The sequence below is a fragment of the Vidua chalybeata genome, chromosome 2 (genome assembly GCF_026979565.1).
Source record: "Vidua chalybeata isolate OUT-0048 chromosome 2, bVidCha1 merged haplotype, whole genome shotgun sequence".
Taxonomy (NCBI): domain Eukaryota; kingdom Metazoa; phylum Chordata; class Aves; order Passeriformes; family Viduidae; genus Vidua; species Vidua chalybeata.
Genome location: NC_071531.1, coordinates 5048756 through 5066583, shown reverse-complemented (window position 1 = coordinate 5066583; position 17828 = coordinate 5048756). Strand labels below are relative to the sequence as shown.

The 17828-nt window shown below is 48.3% G+C and overlaps 1 protein-coding gene across 1 annotated transcript in view; it reads right to left on the bottom strand.

Moving 5' to 3' along the window:
* The window catches only part of PDE9A (phosphodiesterase 9A), a 52422-nt gene extending 36967 nt beyond the window's left edge, over window positions 1–15455 (bottom strand). The window contains exons 1-2 of the mRNA XM_053936193.1: window positions 15366–15455; window positions 1385–1455 (exon numbers count right to left, since the gene is read on the bottom strand). Coding sequence (XP_053792168.1) covers window positions 1385–1455; window positions 15366–15434 — 140 coding nt within the window. The 5' untranslated portion in view covers window positions 15435–15455. The remainder of the gene's footprint in view (window positions 1–1384; window positions 1456–15365) is intronic.
* Window positions 15456–17828: the final 2373 nt, after the last annotated feature.

The following is a 17828-nucleotide window of genomic DNA, read 5'->3' as shown; positions in this document are numbered from 1 at the left end:
ATGGATGGATGGATGGATGGATGATGGATGGATGGATGGAGGGATGGATGGATGATGGATGGATGGATGATGGATGGATGGATGGATGGATGGATGATGGAGGGATGGATGATGGATAGATGGATGATGGATGGATGGATGGATGGATGGATGGATGGATGGATGGATGATGGATAGATGGATGGATGGATGGATGGATGGATGATGGATGGATGGATGGATGGATGGATGGATGGATGGATGGATGGATGGATGGATGGATGATGGATGGATGGATGGATGGATGGATAGATGGATGGATGATGGATGGATGGATGGATGGATGGATGGATGATGGATGGATGGATGATGGATAGATGGATGATGGATGGATGGATGGATGGATGGATGATGGATGGATGGATGGAGGATGGATGGAAGGATGGATGGATGGATGGATGGATGGATGGATGGATGGATGGATGGATGATGGATGGATGGATGGATGGATGGATGGATGATGGATAGATGGATGGATGGATGGATGGATGGATGGATGGATGGAGGATGGATGGAAGGATGGATGGATGGATGGATGGATGGATGGATGGATGGATGGATGGATAGATGGATGGATGATGGATGGATGGATGGATGGACGGATGGATGGATGGATGATGCATGGATGGAAGGAAGGATGTTCTCCCACACACCCTCCCATGACCTTGGACCCCTCTCAACACTGAGGTTTCAGCTGGATACTGCTCTTGAGGTTGAAGGGAACAAATCCTATTTGGATTTTCCCCAAATGGGAAATTACAGCAGGAGGGATACAGGGACTTTGTGAGACAACATAAATTAGGAAATACATGGCCTGGGCAATGGATTTGGAGACATTTATGCTCTATAAAATTGTTCAGCTGGGGTGCTTTGTGTTTGACTATCCCATACCGGGGATTAGATTTTAAAACACCTAAAGAGAAAGCTTATTACCTGGTGGGAATGCTTCTTGTTGCCCTCATTTTTTTCCCTAAAACACAGGTTCTAAACATGTGCCTGCATTTCACTCAATATGGGCAAAAATGTAGTACTGAGATATAAGTGGTAGGTGTGCCCAACCTGTGTATACTCAGGGCTGAGCTTCTTCACTTGCTTTTATTTTAGATTATTTCTTCTCTGTTCTACTCTATTCCACTCTGTCCCTCATGTGCAGCCAACACTGAGGTGGCTCAATTCCCTGCCTCCACATTTTCCAGCTCTTGATTGCCCCAGTTTCTTCTTCCAGCAGACTGGAACGAGAGACAAGCCTGAATAGCAGCTAAATAAATCATTTGGGGCCTGTCTTTGAATTGTTCCCAAAGGAAAGAAACAAAAGTGAAATGAATGTCAAAAATTACAGACCTACCTCGGTAACCCTGTTGCAATGCAGAAAAGGTCCATAATATCTTTGGAATTGCAGTATTTACTGAAGATCACCTTCCAAAGGAAACAGCAGCAGAGGGAAAAGAAATGAAGAAAAGGAGAAAAGATGGTTAGTTCCCAGAGAGATATGAATCCTGTTCAGGCAAGCACTGGGCTAATTTTAAGGCACAGTCTGTGATTTCAATTATCTGATTTGATTTGTGAGCTGGAATATTTCTCTTCTCCTGTGTAATACCTGTGTCTTCGTTGATAAAGCAAGCCAGCTCTGGAGACCTAAGTGCTGTTCAGCAGTGGAGCAATAGCGTGTGTGAGCTGAGAGCAGGGGGTTCCTCAAAATGCAGTGTTGCTGTGGCATGATAACAACTGTAAATTAAAGAGTAAAAGAGACTGGATTTAGGAAGAAAGCTGCCCAGATTTGAGCAGGTCATGGGATGGTATAAAAGGGCACTGCTTTTTGGACCACACCAGCTTATACTAGGTTGAAAGTGAGCAGAGCTTGTGCCAAAATTCCTACTGACTGACAGATGTTCCTGTTGTTAGGTCCGAAGCCAGACCTGGAATTGTAAAATTTGCCACTGTTACTTTCCCATCTCCCCAAACACCTCTTCACTCCCCCACCCTTCCACACACAGCAGGCAGCCCCAGTGCAGGGAAGACTGAGCAGCACATCCCCTGATCCCATTTTCTATTCCCACTACTCCTGTGGCACAATTTGTGGCACATCTTGGCACAATCCCATGCCAGTTTTCCCCAAGACTCCCGTGTCCATCAGAACTTGTAGGTGGTCCTCTCAGCTTCTTCTGCAGTCAGAAAACACTTTAATAATACCATTGTAGCACTTCCCATCAGTCTTGCTATGCCCCTGTGCAATACTTAAACTCTGAAATCTGAAGCTTGTTTATGTTAAATTACTTGCCCTGTATCTTATAATGGGTGAGTGGCAGGCCAGAAACAGAACCCAGGAGTCCTAATTTGATGTCTTGTTGGATTCAGAGACAGCACACTGCCTCTGAAAGAAAACACTCAAGAATTCAACAGCAGCACTCTGCATGAGGAGTGTCCCATTTCAATAAATATGTATTTATAGGATGTCTGTCCTTGTGACTCAGGTCCCTGAGGTTGCTTCCAATCCAAACCCACATCTCCTCTGTTGGGTTGCACTATTGAATCTTCCAGTGTTCTAAATCAAAATCTTGTTCCTAGTGGACTTATTGGGGAAAACAGCCATTGAAAAGGATCTCTGCTGCCAGTGAAAAAAAGCAAATGTGGGTGGAATAAAAAGAAAGTGTAGACATGAGAATGAAGGATGGGGTTTGAATGCTTCTGCCAGTGTTGTGCCCCTTTCCTCAGAGCAACTCTGAGCTCCTCTGAGTGACTATGGTGGAGGCTTTGAACCTGCCATAAAAATTAAATGCCTCATTGCAGCTAGCCTCTGCTTAAAGCCAGGAACAGCAACAAGCACTGGGGGTGGTTTGTCCAGTGGAGGTGGTTTGTCCACTGGGGATGGTTTGAGCAGAGGCTGCTGGTGTTGATGGGATGGCTGCAGGGGCTGGCAGGGGGGGAAGCAGTCGTGTGGGGAGGGGCAGCTTCCCTGCCCAGCACTGCAGCCCTCTCCTCTCACGTCCCACAGGAAAGAGCCACAGAGCCTCTGGGCTTGGGATGCAGCAGCTCAAAGGCACTTGTGGGGATTGACCTAATGGCAAAACTCAGGAGGAACAAGAAACTTGCATTTTGCAGATGAACAGGGACATCAAGATCAAAGCTCTGCTCTCCTTGCGAGTGTTGGAAATGTGATTTTCCATCCCCCACAACCACCCCACGTTCTCAGGCAAGGTTTGTGTTGACACCCATCACTGGCATGAGGGGCTACAGATCAGCCTGGAGGCCGGGGACCCAGGAAAGAAGGAATGTGTCACCTGGGATGACAGCTGGGAGGACAGGGGGGCTGCAGCCACCTTCCCCAGATGAAGCAGGCCCTGTGTGTTCAGTGAGGTGAGGACCACGCTGGAAAAACAAGTCATCATCTAATTAAGGACTCCTCTGAAAGGTGTAGGTGCCAGGAGGTAATTAAGCCTGCAGCTTCACTTTGTCAGCCTCGACTTTCAAGTGCTTTAATCCCTAAATTGTCACAGCACTGGTGTGACATGGCTCCCCTTCACCTCCAAGGTGCCTTTCAGACTGCAGGGGAAGTCCCTCACCTGGAGGTGTCACACGGTGCCAGCCAGAGCTCTGCCACTGGAAATGGGGAAGCCATGGGAGATCCCAGGGTGTGCTCTGCTGCTGGTGCCTGCTCAGAGCTCAGGGATGCCAGAGTGGAGTACCAGGACAGTCTGGGCAGCACAGCAAGGCCTGCTTTGCCCTGGTGGTGCACGGACACTTCAGCAAAGCTCCAGCTTTCAGCTTTCACTGGGGGTGAGGAGCTTTCTTACTCCTGAGAAAAGCACCAGGGGTTTTGTGGCAGAGAGGAGGACGATGGTGGTCACTTCAAGAGGTGGGTGTCACCCACAGCTACACTCACACCCATCTTCCCTGTGTTCTGCCCCTGATGAAATCACTCCAGGCAGGATCTTCACAAAACCTGAGGCACTTGATTGCTGAGGGAGTAACTGATGCTGGGGAAATGGGTGTGTTTTGAAAGTCAAGATTGACCCTTGGCTATTAAAGCACAGAAGCAATCAAAGCAATAAAACATAGCCAGTGGAGCTCAGATAGGGCTGAAATCCTGCTCCCAGCAGAACCCAGCATCCTGACAGACTGATAGCTGCTAAAATTGGCTGGAAGAATATTGGAGTACAATTGGTACATGCAGTAACTGGGCAGATGATGTTAATTGTGACTGAACAGAGGCCAAAGGCTTGTGATGTGCCAGGAGTGCTATTTCACGTATTGAGGTTTCTTATTCTGGAAATCAATTATTATTGACCAGGACAGACAAGAGAGGACAAGATAAAAAAAAAAATATTAGGGAACATTAAAGGTAAGAAAGTTGGCCTGACTCACAGAACTCAGCAGGAGCTTTCACCACACTCAGGATGAATTTTAATGTTTCCTTTTACTCCATGCAGTAGTGAAAGAGTGGGAAGCGAAACAAAGGCTGTGATACTAGATGATCATGAGCTATCTCCATACATGCCTTTCAGTTTCCCATACTTGGCATTTTTACTTAGGTTTGCTAAAACTGGATTTGTGAATCACCCACTGCAGTTTCATACTCAGCTCAGGATGCTTGTCCTCAGCTGGTTGGTTTTTTTTTTTTTTTTAAATCAAAAAGCACATGCTATTAAAATTTCCTTCTTTTGCAGCCTGCTGAGCTTTTCTGAGCATCTCCCTTCTGCTCTAAAGCACAGCAGCCAGCCTCAGATGCTCTGTAGCAAGTTGTGCAGTTGTTCCTGTCATTGCCCACAGGTCTGTGCTCCCAGCAAAGTCGATGCCAGTTGTGCACAGATGGAACACAAGTGGAATGTGGTTTAGAGGATGGGAGGACAGCACTGGGTACTATTGATGGCTCCAGCACACAATAGGAATCCTGTGTGCCTGGAGTCCATTATCCCTGGGGGGACATCAGCAGCAGGAAGGCGATGTGGGGACACTTGGCTGGTGGCCACACTTTGGTGGCACCCATGTGGGGCACGTGGGTTGTCCTGTGACCTGCAGCTTTGAGGACAGGCAGCCCTGGCACTGGCTGCAGGACAGAACATCTCCATCTCACCCAGCCTGTGGAGATGTCCCTGCTTGGGCATGTGTCCCAAAACCTTTGGTGCTCAGCCTGAGTCTCCATGACCATACATTTCTGGCACTGTCTGGGGGTGTCATCCACAAATTTTGTCTCCCTTCAGACCTGTCTCAGCTGTTTCTGATCCACATCTTGCTTAGGTCCCTGTGGGTGACAAGCCACTGCTGAGATGTATCTCACAGCACCTCATTCCCTGCATTAATGGGAAGATATCCTTGCTTAGAAGAAGACTGAGATCTTGCTTAACAGAGGCCAAAGTTGGGAGACCACTGCAGTTCCTCCAGCTCTGGTAGTGGGCTAAGATCATGCATGAATAGGGTTTCCTGTAATGAAATTCAAGGTTTCCTCATAGTACACATTTAAAAAGTGCATAGTCATGCAAGTCAGCCCAAAAAAATCTAGGGATTAACCTCCAGGGATGAAGAAAAAGAGGAGACAGGGACTCTGGTACTGCCTGGTGGCATGAAAGTCTCCTGCAAGACCAGTCAACACACAAGACACTCAGCTTCTGAAAGCAAAGGCAGAAGCAAAATCATGTCTGAGCAGTCACAGCAGTGACAAACCACGTGGGGAAGGGAAACACAGGCCTCTGCTTCAGCTTGCAGATTGATGACTAATTGCCAAGAAAAAAATCAGCCACATATAAACCCTGTTAACTGCATTTCCCTTGGATTTGTGCCAGGAGGAAAAGGCTGTATTCCTGAAAAGTCATACAGCATCTGCAAATAGGGTTTTTTTCCTCCCCTGAGAGTTAACATGATTTTGTATTTCTGTCTTTGCTGTTGTTATCAAAACCTCTGAGATGGTGGATATCCCTGGGAACATTCAAGGCCAGGTTGGATGGGTCTCTGAGGAACCTGATCAATCTGAAAATGTCCCTGCTCATTGCAGAGGGTTGAACTAGACCCTTAAGGGTCCCTTCCAACCCAATTCTATGATTCTACCACATGTAGGAAAAAAAAAATGACAGGAAAAGCAGCCTTCTCTGAATGTTTAACTTGTTTGTGCCAAGGAGTTTCCATCAAGACAAAGGAGCAGCCATTCCATTTAAGTGGGCAACATCCTGTGTGCCTTGGAAAGCAACGTGATGCAACTGGGGGAAAAGCAGAATGAATAATAACTGAGACTTTTTGGAGTGGAAATAACATTTTGATGAGGCATGCAGGGACTGCAAAGTAGGACAGCAGTGGTTTGATGGGGTTGCCTGGTTCCTGGCCTGGCCCTCAATTCTGTGGGACTCGTTTCTTTCCTGGAAAGAGTTCTGCTGTTTTTTTAAAACATTTTCTTCTGAAATAAGGAGCTATTGTCTCTTAATCCACAGACCTCTGGTCTAGGACAAGGATTTAAACCCCCCCTTGTGAAGAGCAGGGATTAAGAGCCCTGGTGCTCTGGGCTGGCTTTCCCACTTGGTGAGGAGTTCAGATTAAGGACTGTGATAGAGATTTTACTAAAGGACCATTGTGCACAGACTCTGCAGCCTACCAGTTCACAGCTAATCACATTATATTTTGCTTTCAGATAGGATAGGTAAAAACACAGCTTACAAATCCAATTTCTGTTCTATATTTGATCCTCAGGAGAGCTAATCCTCTCTGTAAACAGCAAACTATGTCCAGAACATTATCCTGTTCTGATCTGCTGTCTGTAATTGGGTATTCTTCCAAGAATTTAACTTCTGTTTGATTATTTTTATTTTACCCTAGTAAAATTACTAAATAATAATGTAAAAATATTTTTTGAAGCCAGTGTACCCTCAAGTTTCCAGTTCCACTTCTTTTCTTCTGGTTTCAACCTGCTGTCTTCAATACTTTAGCACTTGCTCATGCCTTTCATTCAGCTCAGTGAGCAATGTTCAGAGTGAGGGCTAAAATTGCAGGCTTTAAAACAATCTAAATTACAATCTTTCACTAATGAGAATGGAGGATACTATGTCAGAAAAGATTATAGTAAAACTCAGTTATGTATCTTGCATGGACTGTGAAAATTGCTGCTGCTTCTGTAAGAGCAGCTTCCATGGAGGACTTCTGAACTATTAAGGCAGAAGGTTCATGTGAAATTTTTCATTGTGATTTTCCCTGTCTTTCCAGAGGTGTTTGTCGTCCATAACAAAATGAAGAACGATCCAGAAATTTTAGGTATCCCTCTGTAGGAATCACTGGAAGTAATTAATATTTCTTGACCCATAAGCAAATAGGTCTTCCTCAAAAAATATCCATAAATGTCCTCTCTGTCAAGTCCCCAATATCCAAAATAAGCTTTACCTAAAATCCCATATTTAAAAACATTCCGTATTTCTCATTCTTTAAACTCAGATACAAACATAGCATCAGCCCAACTCTACCCAAACTCTCTGTCTCCTCTTTTATTTCTGGCACTAATTAACAGTTGATATTCAGAAAACCACTCATTTATCTGAGCTTCGAATGTTAGGAGCATTAAAAATAGCCTGCCAGATTTGCCATCTGTTTGATACAGTGGGAGCTTCTCTAAGAGAAGAACAGAAAAGCAGAGCATGTGTGCATGTCCATGTGTGGGGGAGAAAACACGAGAGCCCTCAGCTGAGGGTCTGAGGAAAAATGAAAACTCCCCCGAGCTCTTCAAACACTGACTCTGATAGAGGATGAGAAGTGTGGCAGATATTTTATCCCAAAAGCCACAGCTCTGTAGTCCAGCTGATTCACACAGTTTTGGGCAGGGACATGGCTTAAGAATGTTCATTTCAACATGAAATGTACGTGTGGGGTTTGCCTGATGTAATTTTACCCATCCACAGGCTCAGCATCTCTCGAGTGCCTCTCTGCCAGGTGCCCTCAGCTGCCAGCAGATAAGGAGGACAATCTCCAAATCAGCCCACATGTCTCCAAAACCCCCTTTAGGCTGGGATGAATCATCCCCTGGAGATGCCACCTCCCTCCCCAGTGACTACAGGGGAACCTGCCTGACTCTCCAGGAGCAGCCAGCGCTCCCGTTGGGATGCCTGTGGTTAACTGGGGTGAATCCCATTCGTTTCCCTATACATTGCCCTAAATGAAGAAACAGGAGCTGCCAGACAGAGCTGACGTGCCAGGATCCTGAGGCATGTGGTAAGTCACAATTCCCACCCCTGTAACATCCCTGAAAAGAGAGCTGTGGGAAAAGAGATTTTCCTCTTTTTAGGAAAGAAAAACGTCCACGACGCACCCATAGGTGTGTGAGCCCAGGCAGCATGACAGAGGTTGGCTCTTCCACTACGAGCAAAGTAGGATCTCAGTAATTTTTAGAGTCATTGGATGTTGCCCTGATTTTTAGAAGTGTTAAGTTTTCCTTTATAGTTCTTCCAAAAGTTTTAAAGTTCTCATAAAACTTCTTTAGCCTTCTGATAACATTTACATATTTCTACTGGAGTTCTCATGCATGTTCATGTAAATATTGTTTTGCATTCTTCTTTGTGGGAGGAGAGAGTTGATGGACTGTTGGTTTGACCAGTGTGGTTGGAGAGGTGGCAGTTTCATCCTCCAATCCATTGTCAATTTTGGAATTCTATATATTGAGAGGTCAGAAATAAAATCGGCTCCTTTTCCCTCTTGAACTCACCAAACTTCTGTGTACTCATTTCATGTCCAATAGCGACAATTAGGGCTCATAGAAAAAGGGAGATGACATTCAAGAGAGACTTGTGCAGCCTACTGTCTATACGAAGGGACATATTGCAAATATTTCATCTGTCAGTACTAATTATTAATGGCAGAACACAACCAGGAACCAGCAAGGCTGATCGTGAGGCTGAAAGTTTCCTATCTTCTGCAGCAGAAATAAAAACATTTCATGAAAGTATTTCAACCTTTAACAAACAACACAAATGTCGATATTCTGGCTTTTCTTAACCCAAGAAGGGCACACATTTGCTGCTAATGGAGTACTAAGTGCAATTAACCCTGCAGCACACAAATGCATGAGGCTTTAAATGTTTTGTAAACTGGATAATAGGGATGCTTTAGCACCAAATGTTTTCAGTAGTTGCGAGTGAAGCTGGTTGTTTCCAAGCTGCTCACACAACTAAAATCTGACATTAGAACTGGCTTGGTAATAGAGGACTGTTAGAAGGAAAATGTTAATGAATGGAGTGAGGAAAAGCAGGTTTGAGGAGAGACCAGCAAACGGCTGACCTGAATCTATATAAGCAAATTCATGAGGAAGGCTCTGATGCCTTGAGAGGCTGCCTAGAACAGAGGCTGGACAATGTTAAAGGAATAAAGTAGGGATTTATTAAAAAGGCCTTCAAAGGATACACCTTGGGCAGTACAAGAGCCTGGCCAAAGCTACACCCAATATGGTCACACCTTTTCACACTTCTATGAGTTTTGGTCCATTTCCATATTGGGGTTAATTGTCCAATTACAGCTTCAGCTTATGAGGTCCCATCCTCCCAGATTGCTCTCCTCAATTTGCTGCTGTTTGCACTTTTTGGGCCTGAAGCTGTAACGGTGTCCTTGGTTCTGGGCTGGAAAAGGATTGTTTTGTCTGACTAAACTGTGAGGATAACTTGTTAACACTTTATATGAAGTTCAGAGTTATACACTAATGCAGTACAGAACCTGGAAAACATGAAAGTTAAAACTTAAGGCATCAGTTCTAGAAACAGAATGATTTTGTCTTGTTTGGGAGGAACCAGAATAGTTGTATATGAGGAGAATAAGCTATATGTGGTTGGTCTGAACCCATAGGTAACATCAGAGTTACCTATGAGAAAAGTGTCAGACTGAGAGTGTTAAACTTACACTTTGTCTGGACTAGTGTGAACGTAAACTGTAATGAATACAATATACTGAGTGTGACTTCACAAAGGTAAACAGCAGAAAACAAGCCTTGCTGGGTGTTGGATGTGGAAGAATTTTGGAGCTGTGCTGGAATTACAGAGCTGTGCTGGGATTCTGGTTTGGTCCCCTAAATGTTCTGAGGAGCCCCCACTGGGGAGGAAGGAGAAGGGGGAGTAGGGGAGAGAGAGGCCATGTGTGACATTATCTTTCATGTTTTTAAAAGCATGGGTTTAAGCCATTTCTACTCCTTAAAATGTTTATGTGCCGCAATGTGACAAAGTTCAAGGAACACGCTGCTCATTTCGTGCTGCTTTACAACAAGAACAAGCAGCCACCTCGAATTCACCAGGGCCAGCTAAAGTGAGAAAGCCAAGCTTAGCCAAGACCTGGCCAGACTCAAGCTGTTCCACCTTTTCCCTCCCACACCCACAGAGCTCTGCCAGCATTAAGAAAATGGCCTTGATCCCTCAAAAACATTCCTATGCCTCACCGTGCTAAAGCAGGATGTGGCACAGAGCAGCCCCCAGGGGTGCCCATGTCCTGACTGCCATGAACACCCATCCTGTGCACCCCTTTGGTGTTTGGCAGCTGGAAGGGTGTCCCCCTAAATCCTCAGTCCAAACAGACACAGCATGGGGTCCATGAGCTTGCCTTGCTGTGTTGAAAGAGTCATGGGGATGCAAAAATACTTCATTGCCTCGAAGGAATCATCACGCCATTATTTTTTCTGCTGTGTTTTGTTTTTCATCTGAATCCAGTTTTGCAGGTTAAAAAAATAGCCTGGTGAGCCTTGGAAAAATCTGTTGGCTTTGCTGGAATCTGGGCATTTATACCACAGATGCTGCTGCTGTAATTGAAAAGAAGAGCTCACGTGACAGAAGCGATTCCTGCGCGCTGATGTTTCAATGGAACAACCACGGCACCAAAGCTCAGTCTGAGCCTCGTCCTGCTGTTTGGGGACCTTGGGCCAAGAGGAACAATGGCTGTGGATGGCTCAGTGTCCTGCAACACAAGTCAGGTCAGTAGACACCCAGAAAACTTGAACTCAATGCACTTCTTTGAGGGAAAAAAAAAAAAAAAGAAGAAAAGAGGCAAATTTTCTGGTAAACATCCAGAATGACTCAATAAACCAGCAAAATGGCTCCAAAATTCTTTACTTGTTTTCTGAGGAAAATACCATTGAGTGATTTCATAGATTCCTTGACAAAGACAACAGTCCTCTTCTTTTTTTCCAGTTACTTCAGGCTCTGTAGCCCACTGATTTTCCATACATGTTACAAATATGATGTTGATTAAGATACTGGAAACAGAAATCCTCTTGAAACAAGCATTTTTCTCAGATGAACTCCTTAAAACTCTGCAAGCAAAGCCACTACCCTGTGACATTTGAAAAGCAGAGCCATGAAGCCATCCTGCTGGGAATCAGGCCACTGGCTGGTTCTGCTCTGCTACCATTTAAATTTCAAAGGTCAAAAGGAAATGTTCCCAGTAGTTTCTCCATGGAAAAAAATGATTGGGCATGAGCTGGGGAACGTTTTTTTTGGTGGTTTTTTTTTTTTCCTGGTGGGTTTTTAATGAAAAACAGATTCAATAGGAATTTTTCTTCAAAATGCAGCTAAAGGGTTAATAACAGTGTGAAGGAAAATAAGACTCCAGATCTGGCTAAAATTTGGCACTTCTCCACTGATGTTGGGGGTTTGGGTGCTTGACCCCATCTAGTGGCACTCCAGGAGCCAGGAGAAATCCCAGTCCATGGTTTGTCGAGATCACCTCCTCCTACATGAAGCACAGCCAGGGCTTCCCCTTGCCCTGCTGTCTTCTCCTGTGCCTGGCAGCAGAGCAAGCTGTGGCAGGGCTGGCACACGGAGGTGATTCCCTGTGTGCTCAGCCCCAGGTGCTCCTGAGAAGTGCAGAGGGAGGGCTGTGTCCAAGCAAGTGGGTGCTGGACTGCTGGCTGAGAAGATCCTTTAGAAATAAATAAACCGAGCAGCACTTGTTTCCCCCAGGTGTGCATTCCTTGACGTGGGTGCTGGATAGGAAGAGGGTTACACTGGAATTTAACTTTTCCCTCAGCTCCAAGAACAAGTGACCTCCTTGAAGCTGGATTGTGCAGAGCCCTGGATCTGGAGCACGGCTGTAATCCCACAGCCTTTGATCTTCCCCATCCCACAGCCCCTGCATGACCATACCTCTGCCAGCCTGGGGTCCCACTGATGGACTCTGCCAGGCTGGGCCACCTCAGGTCCCTCCTAAAGCTGGCCCAGCTTGGAGAGCTGTTCAGCCAGTTAATTCTGCCCACTGGAGGAGAGCCCAACGCTGTGGTCAGCTTTGGTGAAGACAATTCCGTGCCTGGCTGTGCCTCTGGAAGGTCAGTTTGCCTCAGTCCCCTCTTCTCCAGTCTGAATAGAACAGGTGGCCTCAGCTGCTCCTCATACAGCTTTCCCTCAAGACCTTGACCAGCCTCATGGCCCTCCTTGGGACACTCTCTAATAGTTTAATTATTTTTTTCCTTTGTGGTGCCCAAAACTGTCCCCAGCACTCGAGGTGGGGCTGCCCCAGCCCAGAGCAGAGCAGGACAATCCCTTCCCTTGCCAGGCTGGTGATGCTGGGCCTGATGGCCCCAGGACTGGGATGTCCCTCCTGGCTGCTAAGGCACTGCTGATTCATATTCAAATTTCTATCAACCAGGACTCCCAGGTTCCATTCCTGGGTGCTGGTCTTCAGCATCTCACTCTCCAGTCTTTGCACACAGCCAGGGTTACCCCATCCCAGGTGCAGAATCCTTCATTTTCCCTTGTTGAACTTCACACAGCTGGTGATTGCTCAGCCCTCAAATTTGTCAAGGTCTCTCTGCAGGGCCTCCCTGGCCTTGAGGGAGCCAACAGCTCTTCCCAATTTAGTGTGATCACCAAACTTATTTAGTATTCATTAGAGTCTTGTGCCCAGGTTGCTGATGAGGGTGCTGAAAAGCACAGGAGCCCTCCAGAACCCCACCAGTGACTGGACACCAGCCTGATGTCACCCCCTTCACTAACAGCCTTTGTGCCTGTGAGCCAGTTGCTCATCCACCACTCCACACAGTTATCCAGCTGTGGGCTGACATTCTGGACATTTTGTCCAGAAGATATTGTGAGAGCCAAATATGGACTCAGCCCTTCCTCTGGGACGTGCTGGCACCGGCGTGGTCCTGCTTTCAAGCGGGCTGATGGTGCCTCATTTATTTTAATAACTCCTGGGAAGGATTTCAGAGCCAGCCAACTCTTCTTTCGTAACCACCAGGTCCCTCTGCCCTCTCTGCTGTGCCCCTCTGGACCTGCCAACACACAAACCTACTTAGTTTAATTCCACTCTCCTGCTGCAGAGCACTTTGCAGGGCGCAGGGTCCCGGGGGAGGCGGCGTGCGGCTCCCTGGGCCGGCCTCGTCCCTTCCTTTAGCCCGGCGCCGAGGTAAAACCGCTTCTCCCAAAGTCAACAGCACACCCTACGGCAGCACCGGTGGAAATTCAGGATGAGGCCATGGAAGCACAAGAATTGCCTCTGAACAAGTGCAACCACAAGCGGTGCTGGGGTAGGATGCTCACGATGCCCAGCAGGGCCGGCTGGAGCTGAGCCCTTTCAAACTCAACAAGTGCTGTCATAATGAAGCTCGTTCCTCGTTATTGGTTGACAAGAAGCTTAGCATTGACTTAATGAGTTCCCTTTAGAAGCCTCCACTGCTGCATTCCTTGGAAGATTAAGGGCTGCTGCTTCCCCCCCTCCCTTCTGCTTCTTTCTAATGATGTTACTGAGAAGGCAGGAGAATCTGAGCTGTGCCCTGCTTACCGCTGGGTGAACCCCATTTACACGGCATTTTTACATCAGGAATCCTTGCAAACATTACACGGGCGGGATTTTACATCTGACAAAAGAAACGGTTAACATTCACCGAGATTAAACCCCCTTAACGCTGCTGCCCGAGTTTGCATTTGCTTGCTCATGTGACTGTGCCTCTCCTGTGCCTTTAGTGTTAAAAGTACTCTCCAGAGGCTGGCTGGAGAAATGCTGTATTTTTTTTTTTTTTTAATCCAGCATAGATGACAACCACTGTGCATTACCGACATCTATGGAAACACTCACCACCCTTTCAAAATGCCAAAACATTTTTTTGTACTGAACTGTACAGGTACCAGGAGGCTCCATTCCATCCATGCTTTGGGGGGGCCACCAGGCAACCAGTTTATTAAACCCTGGGAAAAGAGAATCAGAGCCCTCAGCTCAGCAGAGCCGGCAGGGAGAATCTCACGGCAGCAGAGGGACCATCATTACGACTGAGCTACGTCTAAGAGGGATCAAGAGGAGCAGCTTTCTCTGGGGAATCCGGCACAGATCTGGATTCTCCAAGGTCTCGTTCCTGAGGACGCGACTTTGAGCGGTCGCCGTGGGTCTCCAGGGCGGTGGTGGAGGGGGCTGGAGGCGTGGTGGGATGGGACTGTGAGTACCAGTTCTCCATTCACTCACACAGTAGAGGGAAAGGAAGGGACAGGGCATTTTTCGTGGCTGTTTCTTTACAAAATTAAAAACAAAAGGCGAGACTGGGTGAACCGAAAATTTAGAGCTGGAAGACGAGAGTGATCTGAATTTTGCAAATCAGAGTTTGCTTGCTCTGGAGCCTCTCAGCAGCTCTCTGTTACAGAAAAGGCACTTGGTTTGCGGCCAAAGAACTGCTGACAAAGAGAAGGGGGAAAAAAAAAGCTTGCAGAAAGGCGCCGGCATTGTTTCTGTTTAAAAGCAGTGGGCTGTCAGCTCGACAGCGTGCGAGCTCTCCCTTTTAGCCAGGACACATTTCTCCCGCAGCTCTCCCTGCGCTGTGAACCGTGCTTAACCAAACAAGGCAGGCGAGCAGCAGGGAAAGTTTTAATTATCGGCATTTCCCAGCAACTTTGGCAGAGGCGGCGGGGACCCCGCAGCCCCCGCAGGCATCGCACAAAGAGCCGGGCACCTGCCTGACCTTCGGCTCGGCCGGAGCGAGATGCCCGCGGGCAGAACCCTCGGGCAGGCAGTCTCCAAGGAGCTCGGCACGCTGTATTCCCTGCTCCCAGTGCCTGGAGGGGGGAAACCTCGCCCCAAGCTAAACTTTGTAAACACGGCGCGACGCTGCTCCGGGAGCGGAAGCCAGGGCGGCTGCGAAACCGAGGATCCCCACGCCGGCAGGGAGAGCTGGCAGCGACTTAGTGTTGGCAGCGCCCAGCCCTCCCCTGTGCCAGCCTCCCCTTCCCCTTTAAATAAACATCCGTGTACAAAGCAGAAGGCACGCAGCATCCCCCCCCCCCCCCCTTCCCCTCGAAAAGGGATTCGGAGCCCGCTGGGTGCGCGCCTGGGATCGGCCGTGCAGCAAACACCGCCCGCAGCCGCCGCCGCGTCCGGAGACGCCACTTGGTGAAAAACAGCAAAAGTACCTTTTGAATTCTTCCATCAATGTCCAAATAAATACATTTGGGCCGGTAAGTGGAGGAGGCAGATCCCATCTTGCTACAGCTGGGCTCTCACCGGACTTGTTTCCAGTGTCAATCAGAGCAGAAAATCAGGTTTATGCTACCCAGCCGAGCCACCGCTGCCTGACAGTTTGGTGTCCCCGCTCTTCTGTATCCCACTGTACTCTCATTCTGGGAAGGTCCCTCCTCTAACATGCATGCATTTTGCTGTGCCTCTGTCTCTCTCTGCCACCTCCTTTTAGTTTTGCTTCCCTCCGAATCCAGCTGCCTCGGACAGGGAAAGACACGGGCTCCAGATGCTGCCTGCAAGCCCCCTCTCCATTCCCATAGCAACAACCCCTCGTGGCTTTAAGGCTGAGAGTTGCTGGGCATCCGCATTCGGGCTCTGACCCTGGGACTGACCAGCTCCTGTTATGCACAAGATCAGGTGGCATTTATCCCCCGGGAGGGGCTGCGGAGGAGGAAAAACCCCCTTCGTCGGGGTGGTGAGAGATATAATTTGATTTTACGCTGAAATAGGACCGTAATTATTAGTTGGTGCCTCTCCTGGCGAGCTGCTTGCAGTGACAGGCTCCCGTCTGGAAGTGCCCTGTGTTGGAAGTGTCCTTTCAGACACCCACTGCCAGCCAGGGCTTGGACCGTCTCAATCCAAACTCAGCAGCTCCATTTCCACATCCCTCCCGTTATCTTTACAAGGACAGAAGGAAAAAGCAGAAGCTTCCCCCCCCCCCCCCCCCCCCCGCGTAAGCTCCAGCAGCACAAAGAAAGCACAAACCCCGTGCTCTCGCCCACCGCCATCCGTGCCACCCCCGGAGTGAAGGCATTTATTATTTAGGGGAACGTGAAGTCTCCTGGCAAAGGCATCTCTCATGAGGAAGGCAGGAGGGAGCGCAGCCCCGGCGGTGTTCCCGGAGCAGATGCCGAATGCCATCTGCCGTGCCCGGGCTGAGCCGCGCTGCGGTGCCCGCGGGCGGAGCCGGAGCGGCCGCGGGCACGGCGGGCACCGAGTTCGGAGGCAGCAGAGAGGCTGCACAGCCAGCACACTGCCCGTCCTGCCAGCACACTGCCCGTCCTGCCAGCACACTGCCCGTCCTGCCAGCATGAGCTCTCTGGGCTTTCTGGGGCTTTTGATGGAGGGGCTGCAAAAGCTTCTCCTGCCCTCTTTTGTGCTGTGTGGGCTGGGAGAGCAGGGCTTGGGGCAGCGCGGTCGGTGCTGCTCACCCTGCCCACCCCAAGCCCCTCTCTGCAGCCAGAGCGAGACAAAAGTGACCTCAGCAGAGGCCAAGGGGCTTGGCTGTGGCTTGTCCTTGGCTGTGGTTTGCTGCCCCTGAAAATGCAGACCGGGCTCTGCTGCTCTGCAAAGGGGATTTGTAGGGCCGGAGGGCTGAGTGGGTCCCAGAGCTACCCGGGAGTCAGAGCTGGGCTGACCTTCCAGGCTGAAGCCAGTGATGCTTCTAAAGCTCTCAGCAAGGCAGTTGGTTCTTTTGGGAAGTGCAAGCCTTTGCTTCACATCCTTCCTGTGCCAGCTTGGAGCAGGCACTGGGAGTCTCTCAGGAGAGAGCCCTGGCCACTGCAGGGGTATCCTGAGGGCTGTCCTGTTATCCTTTTATCCTGTGGGCTGTCCCCTCAGCTGTGCCACAGCCTGTCCCATACCCCACTACCCACTCCACTATCCTCTAGGCTGTATTGCAGTCTGTCCCACAAACTATCCCGTAAACTATCCCAGAGCCTATCCCTCAGATTACTCCACAGGTGATCCCCATGGCTATTTCTGAGCTACAGCTTCTCCCACTTCAACAGCCCTTCCACACCAGCCCCACTGCTTCTGTACACCAGTCAGGAGCTCTGTGACCCACCATTCCATACCCTGCTCTGCTAAGCACTGCCTTAATCCTGTTTTGCTGAGTGACTTGATTGACCCAGCAGGTTCCTGAGGAAGATGGCCACGATGACAAAAATGCAGCCATTTGGAAAGAGACAACAAGAACACTCTCTCTGGGGGATGCACATGGGACATTTGGGATTGTAGAGGAGGATACTGAGCTCTCCCACTGTGATCACCCACTCCAGGAGTGGTCAGACAACATCACTGGTGCATTTCAGGATTTGATCACACCTCACTGAGATGTCTAATGATCAGAGTCTCATACTGGTGAGAATCTACTTTTCAATATTTAAAAAAATAAAAATGTGACCAGCTTCTCCAGCCAGCAAAAGGACAAGCTCTGAAATCCAGGTGATGATCCTAGTCCTGCCTCTCCACTGTCCTTGTCCTATCTACTCTCCCTGTGTATTTAAAATTGTGTTTGTTAAGCTCCAGCACACATCCCCCTCTCCCTAATTACATTAATACTTGTTGGAAAAACTGCTTTGCTGTAAAACTGCTGACTATTGCTCTTTTCAAGAACTTCATGTAGAAGTGAATCT